General features: G+C 35.7%; 1 protein-coding gene across 3 annotated transcripts in view; it reads left to right on the plus strand.

The window, feature by feature from the left end:
- The window catches only part of Prp39 (pre-mRNA processing factor 39), a 201,037-nt gene that overhangs the window by 170,251 nt on the left and 14,490 nt on the right, over nt 1–16,296 (plus strand). For all 3 annotated transcript variants that reach the window (XM_090374021.1, XM_090374024.1, XM_090374022.1), the window contains one exon: nt 10,712–10,889. In XM_090374021.1, coding sequence (XP_090230147.1) covers nt 10,712–10,889 — 178 coding nt within the window. The remainder of the gene's footprint in view (nt 1–10,711; nt 10,890–16,296) is intronic.

The following is a 16,296-nucleotide window of genomic DNA, read 5'->3' on the forward strand; positions in this document are numbered from 1 at the left end:
AATGTAGAATTAGAATTTGAAGAGTACTGTGTGTATAGAAAGGACCGACAGGATAGGAAGGGAGGAGGGGTTATGCTGTTTCAAGACTGACTCAAGCAATGTTGAGTCAGTCTTGTGTGACATAAGCACTAGGAAAGCAAAAATGAGAGTAGGAGTGTGTTATAGGCCTAATGACTCTAATGAGTACAATGAACAATTGTACAGAGAAATAGAATGGGCCAGTAAATTAGATTGTGTTATAATGGAGGATTTTAACTTTCCAGATATTGACTGGAACTTGTGGGTTGGATTTATTCAATGACTGTTTTCTATAGCAGCATATTCGAGAAGCAACCAGAGTGAGTACAGGTAGTTCTCGACTTTACGAGTTAATTCGTTCCTAGCGTGCGCTTGTAAAATAGGAATTGAATCCCATAGACATAATGTTAAAAATAGGAGTTACGTTCTCAACAGGAGGATGTGGAAAGGTCAGGGAATGACCACTGCATATTCCCGGAGCAATATGGCCTTAGTTGCCAATGCTCCTAAAAACCAAATAACAAACAAACAAACGTTCTCAACAATGAAATTAGTTTGCTAATTAGTTTAAACAATGATTGATTTATCCAAAGAAATTAAAACGTAGCCTGTAAAACAAAGTAAATTATAATAATAAAGAAATTATTTATGACTTACAAATTTGTGTATAAAGCCTTGAATGGTTTGAGCATGCTCAATGCTGACGGAATTCTTTCTCTTTCTCAGAATAATCGCCTGAGAAGGCATAAATTCAAATTGAGGAAAGACAGTTGTAGGATAGTTGTGCAGAAGTTTGCCTTTAGCCAGCGGCTGGTTGCTTGCTGGAATAAACTTCCATCTGTCATTGTAGAAGTTGATAGCCTAAATAGATTAAGGCAGAACTAGACAAACATTTGGAGCAATTGGATGGTTGAGATGAGAAGGGTGTGTGTGTGTGTGTGTGTGTGTGTGTGTGTGTGTGTGTGTGTGTGTGTGTGTGTGTGTTGTTTTTTTTTGTTTCCAAGATAATCTTTTATTTTCTTTATGAATTTCAACTGCATGCATAACCATTTTTTTAAAAGAATGCACAAATTGCAACTAACATGATTTGTGCGGAGTAACAAGTTTAAGCAGGAAGCCTGAAGAAATATGCTGTTTGTACAATGTTTGCACACCCTTATGGAACAGGCATAATACAGCCAAGGGGGGGTAAAGAAATGAGGTACCAACTCAGCATTGTGATGGACCTTTATAAGAGCTTTAACAGTAGGGTGGATGCCATTGAAAGTATTAAATTGGGAAGCTCATCAAAGTTCTCAGCTGCCCAACCCAATGCCAGAGCTCACACTTGAGCATCAAGGCAACAGAGTGGTAACCCCCAGGAAAATATGTGTTGGTCCCACATGAGATAGCTGTTGTCAGGGAAACAGGAAATATGTTCTGCAAAAAGGATAGGTGGAAGAATAGGACTAGGGTATTGTTTTATGTTTATCTGTATACTAACACGTAGGTTAGTGCAAAAGCATCATTTTAACGTAGCCATCTATCAAAGTAGTTAAATTAATTAATTAAATTGGCATCATTTTGGTTATATCTTATATTGTGAATGCCTTCATGAGTTGCCATGTGAATGCCTTCATATTGTTATATCTCATATTGTGTGAATGCCTTCACAACTCATTGTGAAGGCATTCACAATATGAGATATAACCAAAATGATGCCAATTTAATTAATTAATTTAACTACTTTGGTAGATGGCTACGTTAAAATGATGCTTTTGCACTAACCTACGTGTTAGTCATTCTACCTTGTAGCATTAGGCCTTTGCCCTTAAATATTTTATAGTTTATCTGTATATCACTGCTTGAAGTTATTAAAGAAGATTCCGATGATGAAATTAATTGTTTATAAAGCAGTTTAAAGTTTATAAATCTTTTAAATAAGGGGATCAAAAATCAGGACTTTGAAAAATTAGTTCTTTAAAAAAAATAAACGAGAAGTACTAAATCATTATCACATTTCTCTTACCTCAAAATATGAAAGACTGATGTCACGTATAAAACTTTTTACTGAAACTGTGTCATGCCTGCTGTAGTTACAACAGGTATGATACACAGTGCCCTAAATTACTTTTAAAATTATTTAGCATTAGCAATAGTAGAGGCATATGATGCAAGAAAGCAAGCTTATACAGCATCAGCAAAAAAATTCCCTGTTTCACACAACCATTCGCTCTAAAAGTTTGTGCAGTTCTTCCTTGAATTTGTTTAAGCCATCAACTTCCACAACGACAGATGGAAGTTTGTTCCAGCAATCGACAACCTGCTGACTAAAGGCAAATTTTTGCACATCTATTCTACTTTCTTTTCTGTCTTTTCAACTGTCTTTTCCCAATTTGAGTTTATGCCTCCTCAGGTGTGTAATTTGAGCAAGAGGAAGAATCACACCAGCACTGATCTTGCTCAAACCATTCAAGCCTTATACAACACAATCAGATCACCTAGGAGGTGCCTAGTCTCCAGACGCTGCAATTTGCAGAACTTAAAAGCTTTTCTTGGTAAGAGCAACCATTTATTCTTCTCACCAATCTCATTTCCCTTCTCTGTACTCTGTCTCTTCTCTGTACTCGTTTCAGAAGCTCTACATCCTTCCTAAAATGTGGCCTCCAGACCTGTATGCATTACTTAAGGTGTGGCCTGACCATTGTTTTATACAAAGGAATAATCACCTCCTTATTATCCCTGCTAACAAAATTCTTGTATATCATTGACAAGACCCCATATGCTCTGGCAGCCTGCCTGACCTGATCAGAAAATTTCATATCAGATTGCACAATTACCCCCAGATCTTTTTCATTCTCCATTATCCTGAGTGTTGTACCGCACAGTTGGTATGTCACTCTGGGGTTACTGCTACCCATATGCAGTACTTTGCATTTGGCAAGTTAAACTTCAGTTGCCACCTCTCAGCCCATCTGGGCAACTTTTCTAGATCCTGTTGCAGCAACATACTGTCATTAAAAAAAAAAACCTGCCAACCTTCATATTGGCTGCAAACTTTGACATTAAGCCCTATATACCTTCATTTATATCACTGATAAATAAAGAAAACAACAATGGGCCCAACACTGAACCCTGGGGAACTACACTAATAACATTTGTCCACGACAAGCAGTGTCCATTGATTACCACTCTCTGTTGCCTCCCACTCAACCATCCCTTTATCCATTGTAGCAACTTTCCCTTGGATTTCAGTAGCCTTCCTGAAATCCATATATATGATATTAAAATTATTTTTTAGCATTAGTTCCTTTCTGACCACATCATAGTATCCAATCAAATTGGTTAGACAAGACTTCCCCTTAACAAACCCATCCTGTGTCTGAACTATAACTGCAGTCTTTTCTTAGATGATCCTGCAGTGCTTCTTTTACCAGTGACTCCATTATTTTCCCAAAACAGAAGTTAAACAAACAGGTCTGTAATTACCGACGTCTCCCTGATCCCCACCTTTGTGAATTGGGATTGTATTTGCACATTTCCAGTGCGCAGGAGCCTCCCCGAGTCCAAGGATGCTGTCATAATTATGGCTAAGGGTTTGCTTACTTCCTTTGCTGCCTCCTTTAATGTAACTGGATAGATCACATTCTGCTCCTGTGGTTATCTTTAGTGACACTCCGATTTCTAGGCAAAATGGTATATCTCTTTTGGGGATTACCCTGACTTCTAATCTCTCTTGGCACAAGCACATTACAAATATTGCTTCCTCTGCATCTAAAAAAACTTGGTTTTCTCTTTCGCTCTCGGCGTTACTTTTCTTCCAAACAGCTGCTCACTCTGTATAAATCGCAAATACACCCTGCCATGGAATATTGTTCCCACATCTGGGGTGGTGCTCCCAAAACCTCTCTCAGGCTTCTTGATTCCATTCAGAAGATGGCAGTTAGGTTAATTAATTATTCATTTCTAACAGAGTCTCTCCACTCGCTTTCTCATAGACGTACTGTTTCTGCTGCATGCCTCTTCTACAGATACTTCCATGGGCACTGTTCTTCTGAATTGGCTTCTATAATTCCCACTCTCTCTTTCAAAACAGTCTGAACACGTACCGCCACCAACCATTTACTGTCCAACTTCAAACCGACAGAACCAACTTTTCATCTTCCTCATTTATTCATTCAACTGCCGTTTTCTGGAACAACCTTCCTCCATATGTATTTCCTGAAAATTACAATCTACAGAAGTTCAAGTCCAATGTCAACAAATATCTTCTTTCGTCTTCTCAACCTCCAACCCAAGCACGGTACTAAGTACTATAGGTTCTAATACCTCTCGTGTTTGGGGTTCACATTAAAAAAAAAAAAAATCACATTCACCCCAAGTGCCTTTTTTATGTTTAACTTCAAAAATTTCTCTTGCACTTTGCTCTCAGTTATTACGAAATCATATAGCTCCCTATTAGAGTTTGATAAGCTTCTGGCCTCCACTTCCCTACAGAATTCCTCAATGTGTGAATGTAGATGCAAAATACTCATTCAGTTTGTTGGCTACCTCAGCAGGATCATCAACAATCAAACCATCAATATCAAGTGGACCAACCTGATTCATCAGGTTGGTCCACTTGAAATTCCTTCTAGAATATCCATAAGTAAAGAATTCTTTGCTGTTTTTCTTTGCATCCTTTCCAAAAGATTTCTTGCAATCAGCCTTCACTTTACTAACCTCCTTTGTGACTTAATTACAGACTAGCTTATACTTACCATAGGCCTGTGTCACCTGATAATTTATATGCATCGCATGCATTTTTCTTCTCTGCCACGATTCTCAATAGTTCAACTGACAACCATTTAGGCCTAAATCTTGAACAGTATTTCATAGTTGGTATGAAAAGCCTAGTAGCTTCCTAGATTAGCTCCTTCAATGCTTCCTATTTAGAATTTTCTGTTGGTAACATCATCAGTTGGTCCCACTGTATAGAATTTAAAAACTATCTGAGACCACCGTAGTCACCTCCACAAAAGCAAAAACCCTTCCTTTCACACCTGATGGCAGTTACATCTCTAAGTAAATCTCACATCAGTACACTGTGATCAATACCACCAAGTGATTCCTTTATCTGCAGATTCTTAATGAATGAATAATCACTGCTGATAATCAGATCAAGAGTATACAGGCAGTTCTCGCTTTACGAGTTTCCGGGTTTACGAGTTTTTTTTTTTTTCCTTTCAAAGTATCAAGTAATAACAAAATCGAAAATATGAACATTAATTGCAAAAAAATGAATTAAACATTCATAAATACAGCATTTCAAACCACGTGCATAGCTATACAACACAGTGTACCCCGCTTTACGATATTAATCCGTTACCACTGTATCGTGAAAATATCGTAATGTGAACTCAATAACACATTGTTTTTTGGTAATTCGTTCCACAACCTTGGAGGTTGAAATTTTCACTATATAACTCTCTGAAAGGTCGTTTTTATAGTGCAAATTGTATTAGTTACCAATTCAAATCGCTAAAATGCACTACACTTTCATCGTTATCATATGTCAGGTTATAAGACCCAATTTTGAACACCTTTGTGACATTTTTCTAAAACTCATCTCTTAAAGGTAGGAGAATCACACCCTTCAGTTCTCACCCCCCATTAGTCACAGTACTCCTGCTGCTTCGAGCCTGTTACTTTGCAAAAGGGCACCTCTGAATATGTGGGCTATAGGTGCTTGGTATCGGGACAATGTAGAGGGGATATGAAGCTCTGACAGGGGACAGTAAAACAAGTGAAGGCAAAATTTTTCATTATAAACGAATCTGGAACTGTGAGTCATAAATTCCAGTTAAATGGGAAAGAGATTTAAATTGGATTACAAAAAGTTTTCTTTCAGCCAGCCAGTTTATTACTGGAATAATTTACCTCTATGGTTAGTTTATGCTCATAGTTGGAGAAAATTTAGTGGTCTGCTGGATTGAAAAGGGAATCACATAGGTAGTTATTTTGTTTTGTTTGGTGCAGCAAAAGCTTAGAGCTTCCTTGCACTATTATTTCTAGATCTACTTCTTCATTAAAGACTGTTCTCAGATACACCAAATTACCGTATTTCCCCATGTATAAGACGCACCTTAATTTTGGGGCCCGAAATTTGAAAAAAAATGTATTTCATAAAGTTATTGAACTCAAGTTTTATTCATCATAAAATTCATACAACTCATCACTGTCAAAACTCCCATCCATTAGCTTGTCCTCATCTGTGTCTGATGATGAATCACTGTCTTCATATATAGCCTCGTCCTCAGTTCCATCTATGGCATTTGAAATGCCACACTTCTTAAATGACTTGACAACAATCTCAATCTTGATATTATCCCAGGATCTTTTCACCCAGGTACAAACTTCTGTAGTTGGTTTCTTCATTCTTCCTGCTGGTGTCAAATTGTCCCCAGAAGACTTCCATTGGTTCCATTCGTCTCTCATGTCAGCGTTGAAGGGTTTGTTAATGCTGACATCAAGTGGTTGGAGCTGGGATGTCAAGGATGGCAAGTTTTGTTTTTTGCTCTACAGCAATCTTTTTTGTTATGTGTGCCCTGAATTGATCAAGCACCAATAGGGCAGGTTTGCGTAAGAGCCCACCTGGTCTCGCGCTCCAAACTTTCTCAAACCAGATCTTCATCCCATCCTGATCCATCCAACCCTTGTCATGAACGTGGACAATCACTCCTTGAGGAATGTCTTCTTTTGGCATTGTTTTGCGTTTGAAAATCGGCATAGGAGGCAGCTTGGTTCTGTTGGCACAGCAAGCTAGAACAACTCTATAATGCTCTTTTCATGGCCACTTGTCTTCACAGTTACAGTTTTCACCCCTTCTTATCAACAGTTCTGTTACTTGGGACATCAAATTGAAGGGGGACTTTGTCCATATTTGCAATCTGTGCCAACTCAAACTGATGCCTTCTGACATTGAATGACAAAACGATGAAATTCAAGGACCTTCTGCTCATAGCTTTCAGGCATCTTTTGGGCAATCTGGTGCGTGTACGCATGCTTAGTCCATTCCGTTTCATGAACCTGAAGCACCAATTGTGTCCTCCTTTGAAATCAATAACTTCTTTTTCATCAGCAATTCTTCTTGCCTCATGCTGAACCATCTTTGTGGACACAGGAATTCCAATTGCCCTTTGCTCCTCAATCTGTATCTTCAATTCCCTCTCTAAATTAGGCCATTTTGCTGACTTGCCTCTAATGGCCTTCTTCTGCTGTGGCGTTTTCAGTAGGGTTTCTTCTTCCCGTAGCCAGTCTCGGATTGTTTTCTCAGTTGGAGGAGGACCGAACTTACGTTCAGCAGTACGATTTCCATTCACTTTTGCAAACTGGATCACTTTTAACTTGAATTCAGCACTGTACGAAAATCTTTTCTGAGCCATTTCTGGGCAGAACGTGGCAAAACGTAACCTAATATATCGGTAACAAGTGCAAACAATGAGCGCAAAGACAAAAAGCGGGAAATGCAAGTTAAAAAAAAAACTACAACCACTGTATAAGACGCACCCAGTTTTTAGACCCCAAATTTTTCGAAAAAAGGTGTGTCGTATACGTAGGGAAATACGGTACTAATGTTTTCTAAATTTTGGTTATTTTTGTCTACAAAGTAAATTTTCCTTCTCTCCTAGCTTTTGTAATGCTGTCAGTAACTTTATTTTATTAAATGCTTTATGAAATTAATACAGGAAAAAAAAAAAAAAAAAAAACAGACAGTAAGATTAAGTTCTGCCTCTTTCCAGATTTTAACCTTAAAATATTTTTGACTGTGGCTTCAATTCTTACTGCAGATTTGCTCTTTTTTATTCCTCTTAAAAGTTATTTTTGATCTCATTTTCTGAAATTGAAAGAAAACCTGTGGGTAATTCATCATATGCTTTTCAAGATAAACATATCTTAAATATAAATTGTTTCTTTATGAGTTTTCTGCAATTTGTCTTAGTGCAGTTTGGTCCTGCAAGTTGTTTTTCAGCCAGAAACCTGACTGCTCTTACCCAAGATCACATTTAACAATACTTCTCTTAACTCTCTAAAAGTGTATAGATTTTACTTGGAACAGTAATGGAAATTCCTCTTTAATTTCCACATTCATCTTTATTTCCCCTTTTATATATATAAAAAGGGAAATATATATACTAGTAAAATTAGTGGTCTGCATGTAAACATGTAAACAAGAGAAGTAAACATGAGAAGTACATGTTTACTTCTCACATTAAAAAGGGAATCACATAGGTAGTTTATTTTATTTTGTTTGGCACAGCAAAAGCTTAGAGCTTCCTTGAACTATTATTAATTTCTAAGGTGCCTCCATAGCCAGGTGGTCAGGAGCAGCAGTGCGTAGCACACGCTTCTTGATTAGACCGGGGTTCGAGCCCATGACCACCAAATACAGAGGATGCGGAAAGGTCAGGGAATGACCACCGCATATCCCCAGAACAATATGGCCTTAGTTGCCAATGTTCCTATAAACCAAATAACAAACAATTTATTTCTAACAGCCTTCATTAAAGATTGTTCTCAGATACACCAAATTACTAACGTTTTCTAAATTTTGGTTATTTTTGTCTACAAAGTAAATTTATGAAATTTTGAAGTTATATATGTACAGTACATGTCAAAGCAGCCCATGGAAATGACGTTCTTGATGTTGGTAGAATTGTCTTTACACACTTATGGATCTTGTCCTTCAGAAAATGACCTCTGGTAAACAAACACTGTGAAACTTTCCCTCCAGTTTTCACTATTTTGGGCATCATTTTTACATTGCACCTGCTTCATTACCATACTTTATATTTTCCATGACCTTTTCTGATATCTAAATTCTCCCACCACCAATATTCCATTTCTTCAGTGATGTCTTCAGCTGTTTCATTTAGCAAATCAAAGTATTTACTCTATAATTCTAAAATGTCCTGTTCTGTTTCTCCTATTTTTGATTACGACAATCATGTTTTTCACTCTTTCTGAGATTTTTAACTAAATGCCTAAACATTTTCCCTCCTCCTTGACACTTGACACTTTCCATATTTTTGCATAAATCTTCCCAAGATTTTTTCATTATCATTTTCATGTGTATCTTGGTCTCCTCTTGCCCTTGCACTATATATTTCAGTATGGATTATTTTAACTTTACATATCTTTTGTTTTGCATCTTTCACTAAAGTTCTCCAAAATTGTTGTCATTTTTCATCTGAAGTCATATTAGCTTCAGGAATGCCATTTATAAGTATTGCGCTGTATCACTTCAGCAAGTGATGAACTTATGTATGTATTTACACAAACAAGAGATATCTGAAATATGCACTTGTATGTCTTAGTGGATATAATATGATGTGGGATCTTGTTAAATTATTAACACTTTCAGTGGAATGCAGATCATTTTATGACATCCACTGAAATTATTGTAATAAGGCCTGTTTTCATTTGCACAATTTTATTTCTCGCAGCTTGGGATATGTCTTCATGATCTCAGAGCTCTTGTGTGCGTGTGTGCGCGCGCACATGCACAAGGTGTTCAAAAAGTTTGGAGAGAGTGCAAATTATATATATTACCTTGAAAGTACGGCATCTTAGCCAATTGTGATGAAACAATGTTTGGCAACTCGTGTCACAGAAATGCACTAATTTCCTATTTATTTGCAGTCAGTTGGAATTATGCATTGAATTCAAGGTATTTTAAAATGAGTGAATTTACTTAGAAACAAATTTTCATCAAATTTGAAATTTGATGAAATTTCCCTACTTTTAAACAAATTTTCCCTAGTTTTAAAACTAGGGAAAATTTGTTTGTTTAAAACTAGGGAAAATAAAATGCAGCAGAAATTTCTGCCACTTCAGAACATAGTCTAAGCTGAAATGCATGTCTCTCCTGTGTCTTGTTGTGGAGGGACAACAGAACAAAGAGCAAACATTGTTTTTTATTCAACTGGGACTTAAAAATCATCATCAAGGCTTAAAAAGTTTTTTTACAGAAGTACAGTATCAAAATGATGCTGATCATGTTTTTTTAACAAACATGTGATTCACAAAGAATTTGTACATGAAGGGGGGAGAGTCAGTGCTGCATTCTGCAAACGGGTGCTTCAAAAACTATTGAAGTGTTTCCTGGATTAGGCTGCAATTTCGAGAGAAAAGCAGCTGATTCTTGTTGCATGACAATGTCCTTGCTCATTCCACACTTGTGGTGAAGATATTTATGATGAAATGTGGTGTTGTATAGCTCAACCATCCACCCTACTTTCCCGATCTGGCACCAGCAGACTTCTTCCTTTTTTCCAAGGTGAAAACTACCCTCAAAGGGGAGCAGTTTCAGGATGTTGAGGATGTAAATGTATAAAAGGATAAAACCTGACCACCAAACTGAACATCTCTTTGGATGTCTTTGTTGACTTTTTCTGAATCTCTGGTGTAATAAGGGCATTCAATCAGGTCATGATTACTTTGAATATAAATAAAACCATTTTTGAGCTCCTTCACTTATATTATTTTTATTGCTGCAATACTTCCTTTTAACATGGATTTATTTTACCATCCATGTTAAATTATAAGAAAATTATGTGATTTGATTTTTGTTGTATATCAAGCAGAAAGGTTAACTGAAAATACAGTGTAATTTTTTGAAAAAATAGTGAACTGAAAGTATACCTGAGGGCTTTTTTCTTTTGTGCCCTTTTAGGGATGATAAATCCAGAGAAAGAGAAAAGAAAGCAAAGTCCGAAATCAATGGTTCAATTGCATCTTCCTTAGCAGTTGCTGCTTCACTTGCTGTTACTGCTGCCCAGACAGCTAGTGTCCCATCAGCTCAAGATACATCAGCATACTCTTACCAGCAGTCATGGGTAGGATATCCACAGGTATGACAGCTGATTTAGTTATTTTTCTTAAAATTTCAATTGTAGAGAAGAAAAAAATTCTCTTTGTAGTTAAGATATATATATATTTAGATAGATATAAAATATATTAAGATATATATAAATGTATTTTTTATGTTCATATCTTAGAGGTTTTCATCACATCGTAAATCTTACAAAGAACTGTAGTTTTAGAAATATCACAAAAAAAGTCAGCTAGATAATGTCTAAATATAATTGTCATATATATCACCAGATAATTAGCTTATTCAACAGGTTTATACTAGTGCAGTTCACTGCTGAAGGCCCAAGTTCATTACAGCATATGCAGTTTGTTACACACTCTTAATGTGTCAGGGAATGACCACCGCACCGGAGCAATATGGCCTTAGTTGCTAATGCTCCTAAAAAAAAAAACACACCACTCTTAATGTTAATGTTCATCCAGTCCTTCATACTAAGGCGAGTCTAGGCTAGTTCAGCAACTGTTGCATATGATTATCTTGTTATACATTACAGCTTGTTGTCAAAAAAATGGATATAAAATTAGCATTATCTGCCTAATTTTCATAGAAATATTCTTCCCTTCATAAAACCTGTTGGATATGCTATCTACTAATGAAAGAATCTCTTAAAAAAAATTAGATAATTGGTTAATTTTTAAAAGTTGCTAACTACCTTAAAAACATTGAAATCGATATTACGAATCCTCACGTGTTCAGAAACTCCGATGTGTGGAGGTCATTTTGACCCTTGCCGTTCATAGTTTTAATGTTCATGCAAGGGGCGTTCAATAAATTATCTACTAAGGTACTTCCAATAGTTATATTTCAGTGAATTATGATTCATTGTGTTTCTACATATCTCAATTTGTATCAAATTATGAATTTTCTGAAATTGGAGCATTGTTCAGTCAAAAAGTTTTTCACCAAAGAAGGAAATAGGCCAAAGGCCATTCACGAAAGGATGCTAGTTGTGTATGGCAACAGTGTACCCTCTGAGTATCAGGTGAAATTCTGGTCAAAACAATTCAAGTGGGGTAGAGAGTCCATCGAAGGTGATCCACTTCCAGGAAGGCCTGTGACAGCGACCACTCCAGGAATGTGCCAAGCTGTGGAAACCCTTGTGCCGAATGACAGATGTTTAAAGGTATCCCAAATCTCTAGGGAATATGACAGTTGTAATCATCCTCCATGAACATTTGAGGATGACTAAATTCAGTGCAAGGTGGGTCCCCAGATTTCTGATCCCTGTGCAGAAGCAATTCAGATTTTAGTGTTGTGAGAATTTAGAACGTTATGGAAGGGTTCCTGAAACCAAGCAAGAATCAATGCAATGCAATGCAAGCACAAAGGTTCTGCCCAAAATTTTCAGACAACCTTCAGCTGGCAAGGTTGTGGCCACCATTTTTTAAGATGCTGAGGGAATTTTGTACGCTCACTGCATGGAACACAAGCACACAGTTACTGGAGAGTCATGCATCTCAACTGTACAACTTAAGGGATGTCATAAAGGAAAAATGCCGTGAAAAACTTTCCAGAGGTGTGCTGCTTCTTTGGGACAGTGCACATGTCACTCGCTGCTGCTGCTTTGAGAGACTGTGACTTTATAGAACGTGCCCATCCACCTTAAAATAAAATAAAAAAAGATTTTTGCCTCTATCTCATTTTTTTTCATGGGTAGGTAAATAATTTATTGAACGCCCTTTGTTGTGTTTCATAGTTTCAAGAAACCAAGATAAAACATCTTCCCAAAATATACTGAGTTACAATGGGGTGAACACAATGGTTTTGATAGGCAAAAGAAATATAAAAAATGGGGATCAAGTGTCCTGTGTAACTGCTAATGGACAATTAGTGGTGATGAACCAGCCTGCAAATGAACCGTAATGTGCAGAGTATTGGAGCAAAGGTCAACCTGGCTTCTACTATATAAGAACCCCACTTCCAGGATAAAAACAGGACACTATCTTATTGGTTAATGGAGTTAATCCCTCTGCTATAAATTAACTACTGGCAGCCTGTATGCACATAAAGTCTCTGGTAGCATTGGCAAGAGGAGGTTGTCGGCAGGTATGAATTTAATCTTTGTATTACCTTAGATTTTCTGTTTTCTATTGTAACAGCAATTCAAAACTTAATACTTTAGAATCATAATTTGCAAATTGTAATATTGGTAATTGTAACTGTAATATCCTAAAATATTCAAATTTGTTGCCCTTTCTGTTCTCCCCACAGCATGGTCTGATGATGGGTATCGGTAAGATACCGAAACTTCACCTTATTAAACTATATTATAATTAATATATTTATTAAAGATGAAATGCACAAGGCATGATTATATATGGGTTTTTAAGTAATTAACTATATAATATCAGTGTAGATACACCATAGTTTACCCATAAATTTAAACTACGTTGTAGTGTAAAAGGCATCATTTTAATTATATCTCATATTGTGGCTGCCTTCACAATGGGATACCAGGTATTGCACTACTTTGAATAAGTAATGCTTCTCTAGTAGAGAAGACTACTGTTATTTATTCTCAATGGATAAGTTATAATAACTTAGTTATAATAATATTTATTAGGCAAACAGCCTTAATAAACTATATTATTAATTTCATGTGATATGAGTGATATGAATATAATAATAACCTTTATGTTAAAATATTTCATAAAATTTTAAGACATGTCAATGCTTGCTTACTTCAATATTCACAAGTATTTTTTTTTTTTTTTTTTATCCCAGTGACCCCATAAAAATCATGTCGAAGTTGATGTGGAAAAAAACAGAAAAGTTGATACTGAGTGTCGCATTTTTAATGAGCGGTGGCCAATTAATTACTTTTTTGCACTGCTCAGTGATACTTTCACGTGTTTTATTTGCAATAAAGCCTTGTCAGTGTTCAAGGAATATAATGTGAAATGTCACTACACCACAAAACATGCCTCAAATTACAATAAATTTCAAGGAGCTTTGCAGCAGAAAAAACCCCAAGAACTAGCCCAAACCTTTTAAAGTCAACAACGGAAGATTAGAACTTTTGCTCATCAAAATTTATCTGCAATTATAGCAAGTTTTCAAGCCTCCCAAAGAAGGAAAGGCCTTTGTGGATCGGAGAATTTGTTTGACAATTGCTGAAGAACCATGTCCTGAGAAAGTAAAGAATTTTGCGTCTGTTCATCAACTGTAATGAGAAGAATTGAGGATATATGAGCTGATTTTCAAAATCAGCTTGTAGAAAAAGTTTGTAAATTCACACATTTTTCAATAGCAATTGAGAGTGAAGATACAAGCCATACAGTTCAATTACTAATTTATATCCGAGGTGTAAATCAAAATTTTGCAGTAACTGAAGAGCTAGTTGCATTAAAAAAGTTTAAAAGGTACAGAAACAGGTGAAATATATTTTTGAATGTGTCAAAAGCAATTGACAGCCTCAAATTGAATTGGGATTTGCTATCAGCAGTTACAACGGATGGTGCTAAAAATATCAGCAGTTACAACGGATGGTGCTAAAAATATGGTCAGTGCTAAAATTGGATTCATGGGTTAGCTTCATAAATCTCTTGAGAGTAAAAATATTAAACCAATGCAATTTCATTTGTATAATTCACAATGTATTTTTCATTGTATAATGCAGTCTGTGTGGAAAATTTTTGGGCATAGATTCAGTCATGTCAACCGTAATATCAACAGTACTTTTTATTTGTGAGACTGGTCTGAATCATTGGCAATTCAGAAATTTTCTTGAGACTTACGGGCTGAATACGGTGATTTGTTGTACCACACTGAAGTATGATGATTCAGTTGCGGTAACATGTTGAAGCAATTTTTTGAATTTAGGATTGAAATATATCTATTTATAAACCAAAAATTGAAACCTGTTCTGAAACTCTCAGATCTCAAATGGTTGTGGAACCTTGCTTTTTTAACATATATATGTGAACACCTGAATTTTCTTAATGTGAAAATACAAGGATGAGACAAACTTGTCAATGAATTGTACTATAATGTCAAAGCATTTGAAACAAAGCTGGAGTTATTTAAAAGTCAGCTACTTTGGAATAATTTTTCACATTTTCCAAGTATCATACTTTTAGATAAATTATCACAAGTATCATTGTGATAATTTATCTAAAAGTATGACTAGTTGTAATTTTGCAGATAGATTTTCTCATTTTAAAAATAATTCAAAAATGTATGAACTTTTTCAAAATCTGTTTGACGTACCTGTCAACAATCAATGTTGATGAGAACTTACAATTAGAGCTGGTAGATCTTCAGTCTAAAGATTCACTGAAGACAATATTTAAAAATGAAAATCTAATTCAACATAATAATGTTGAATAAAATTGAACAAACTTGAATTTATATATATATATATATATATATATATATATATATATAAATTCAGGGAAAACAAACTAGCTTCCCACACTGTATTTTCAATTCATTTAATTCATGTTTTCTCAATAACGCTTCTCGATGGAGAAAGTATGACGCGACGCAAAATAAACAATAACTCCCTTTTGTGAATAGAACCGCACGCTCACTAAGAAAACAAGCGATGTGTTTCTATAATGTTCTCTAATGTTATGCATACTTTAGCAGTGTATTTACATTCGTAGCATTACCAGATTCAGTTTCTTTAAGCCAAGCCAAAATACAGGCATACCTCGATTAACGAATAGGATGCGTTCCACGAAATTACTTCGTTAAGCGAAACTTCGTTTTCAGAGGTAAAAATACTATGGCCAGAATAGGGATACGTTCCTACGTAAAGAAAATGAAAAGCTTTTTTTTTTTTTCGAACAAAGAAAAGTTTTATTAAATAAACAGTCAACTTACATACAAAGTGAAATCACATTTTAAAATATGAGGTTAAAGTTGATTGTTTATGCTTTTTTTCTCTTTCATTTAACAATTGCCTATACGGAGTTATTCCATTTAACACTGATCGCTTAACTATAACACTTCTTCCTAAATCGGGATCATTTTCGCTAAAAAAATTTAAAACGTTTTCAATGTCATTTAAGCACCTTTTTTAAATCTCCTGTTAATTTTACACTATGAATCCTGGCCCGTTTTTTAAATTTCTCGAACCAACCACGAGAAGCCCCAAAGGTTTCCGTAATTTCTTCAGTTTGTTTAGATTTCAGGTGATTAAACAAAAATATGTAATGCTTTTTCTTGAATCACCATTTGACTTAAAGGCATATGACGTTGTGACATATCATCTATCCACAAACTTAACATTTTCTCCATTTTTTTCTAAAATTGGATTCCTTAAGCGAGTTAATTTTGCCGCTGTAACATCTGTACAATTCTGAGCAGACTGTTTTATTTTTTCTGATTGACTTAGTATGGTTGTTAAAGTTGATTGCGCTAATCCTAAAGAATGTGCC

The sequence above is a fragment of the Mastigoproctus giganteus genome, chromosome 5 (assembly GCF_048544385.1).
Source record: "Mastigoproctus giganteus isolate SK-2022 chromosome 5, ASM4854438v1, whole genome shotgun sequence".
Taxonomy (NCBI): Eukaryota; Metazoa; Arthropoda; class Arachnida; order Uropygi; family Thelyphonidae; genus Mastigoproctus; species Mastigoproctus giganteus.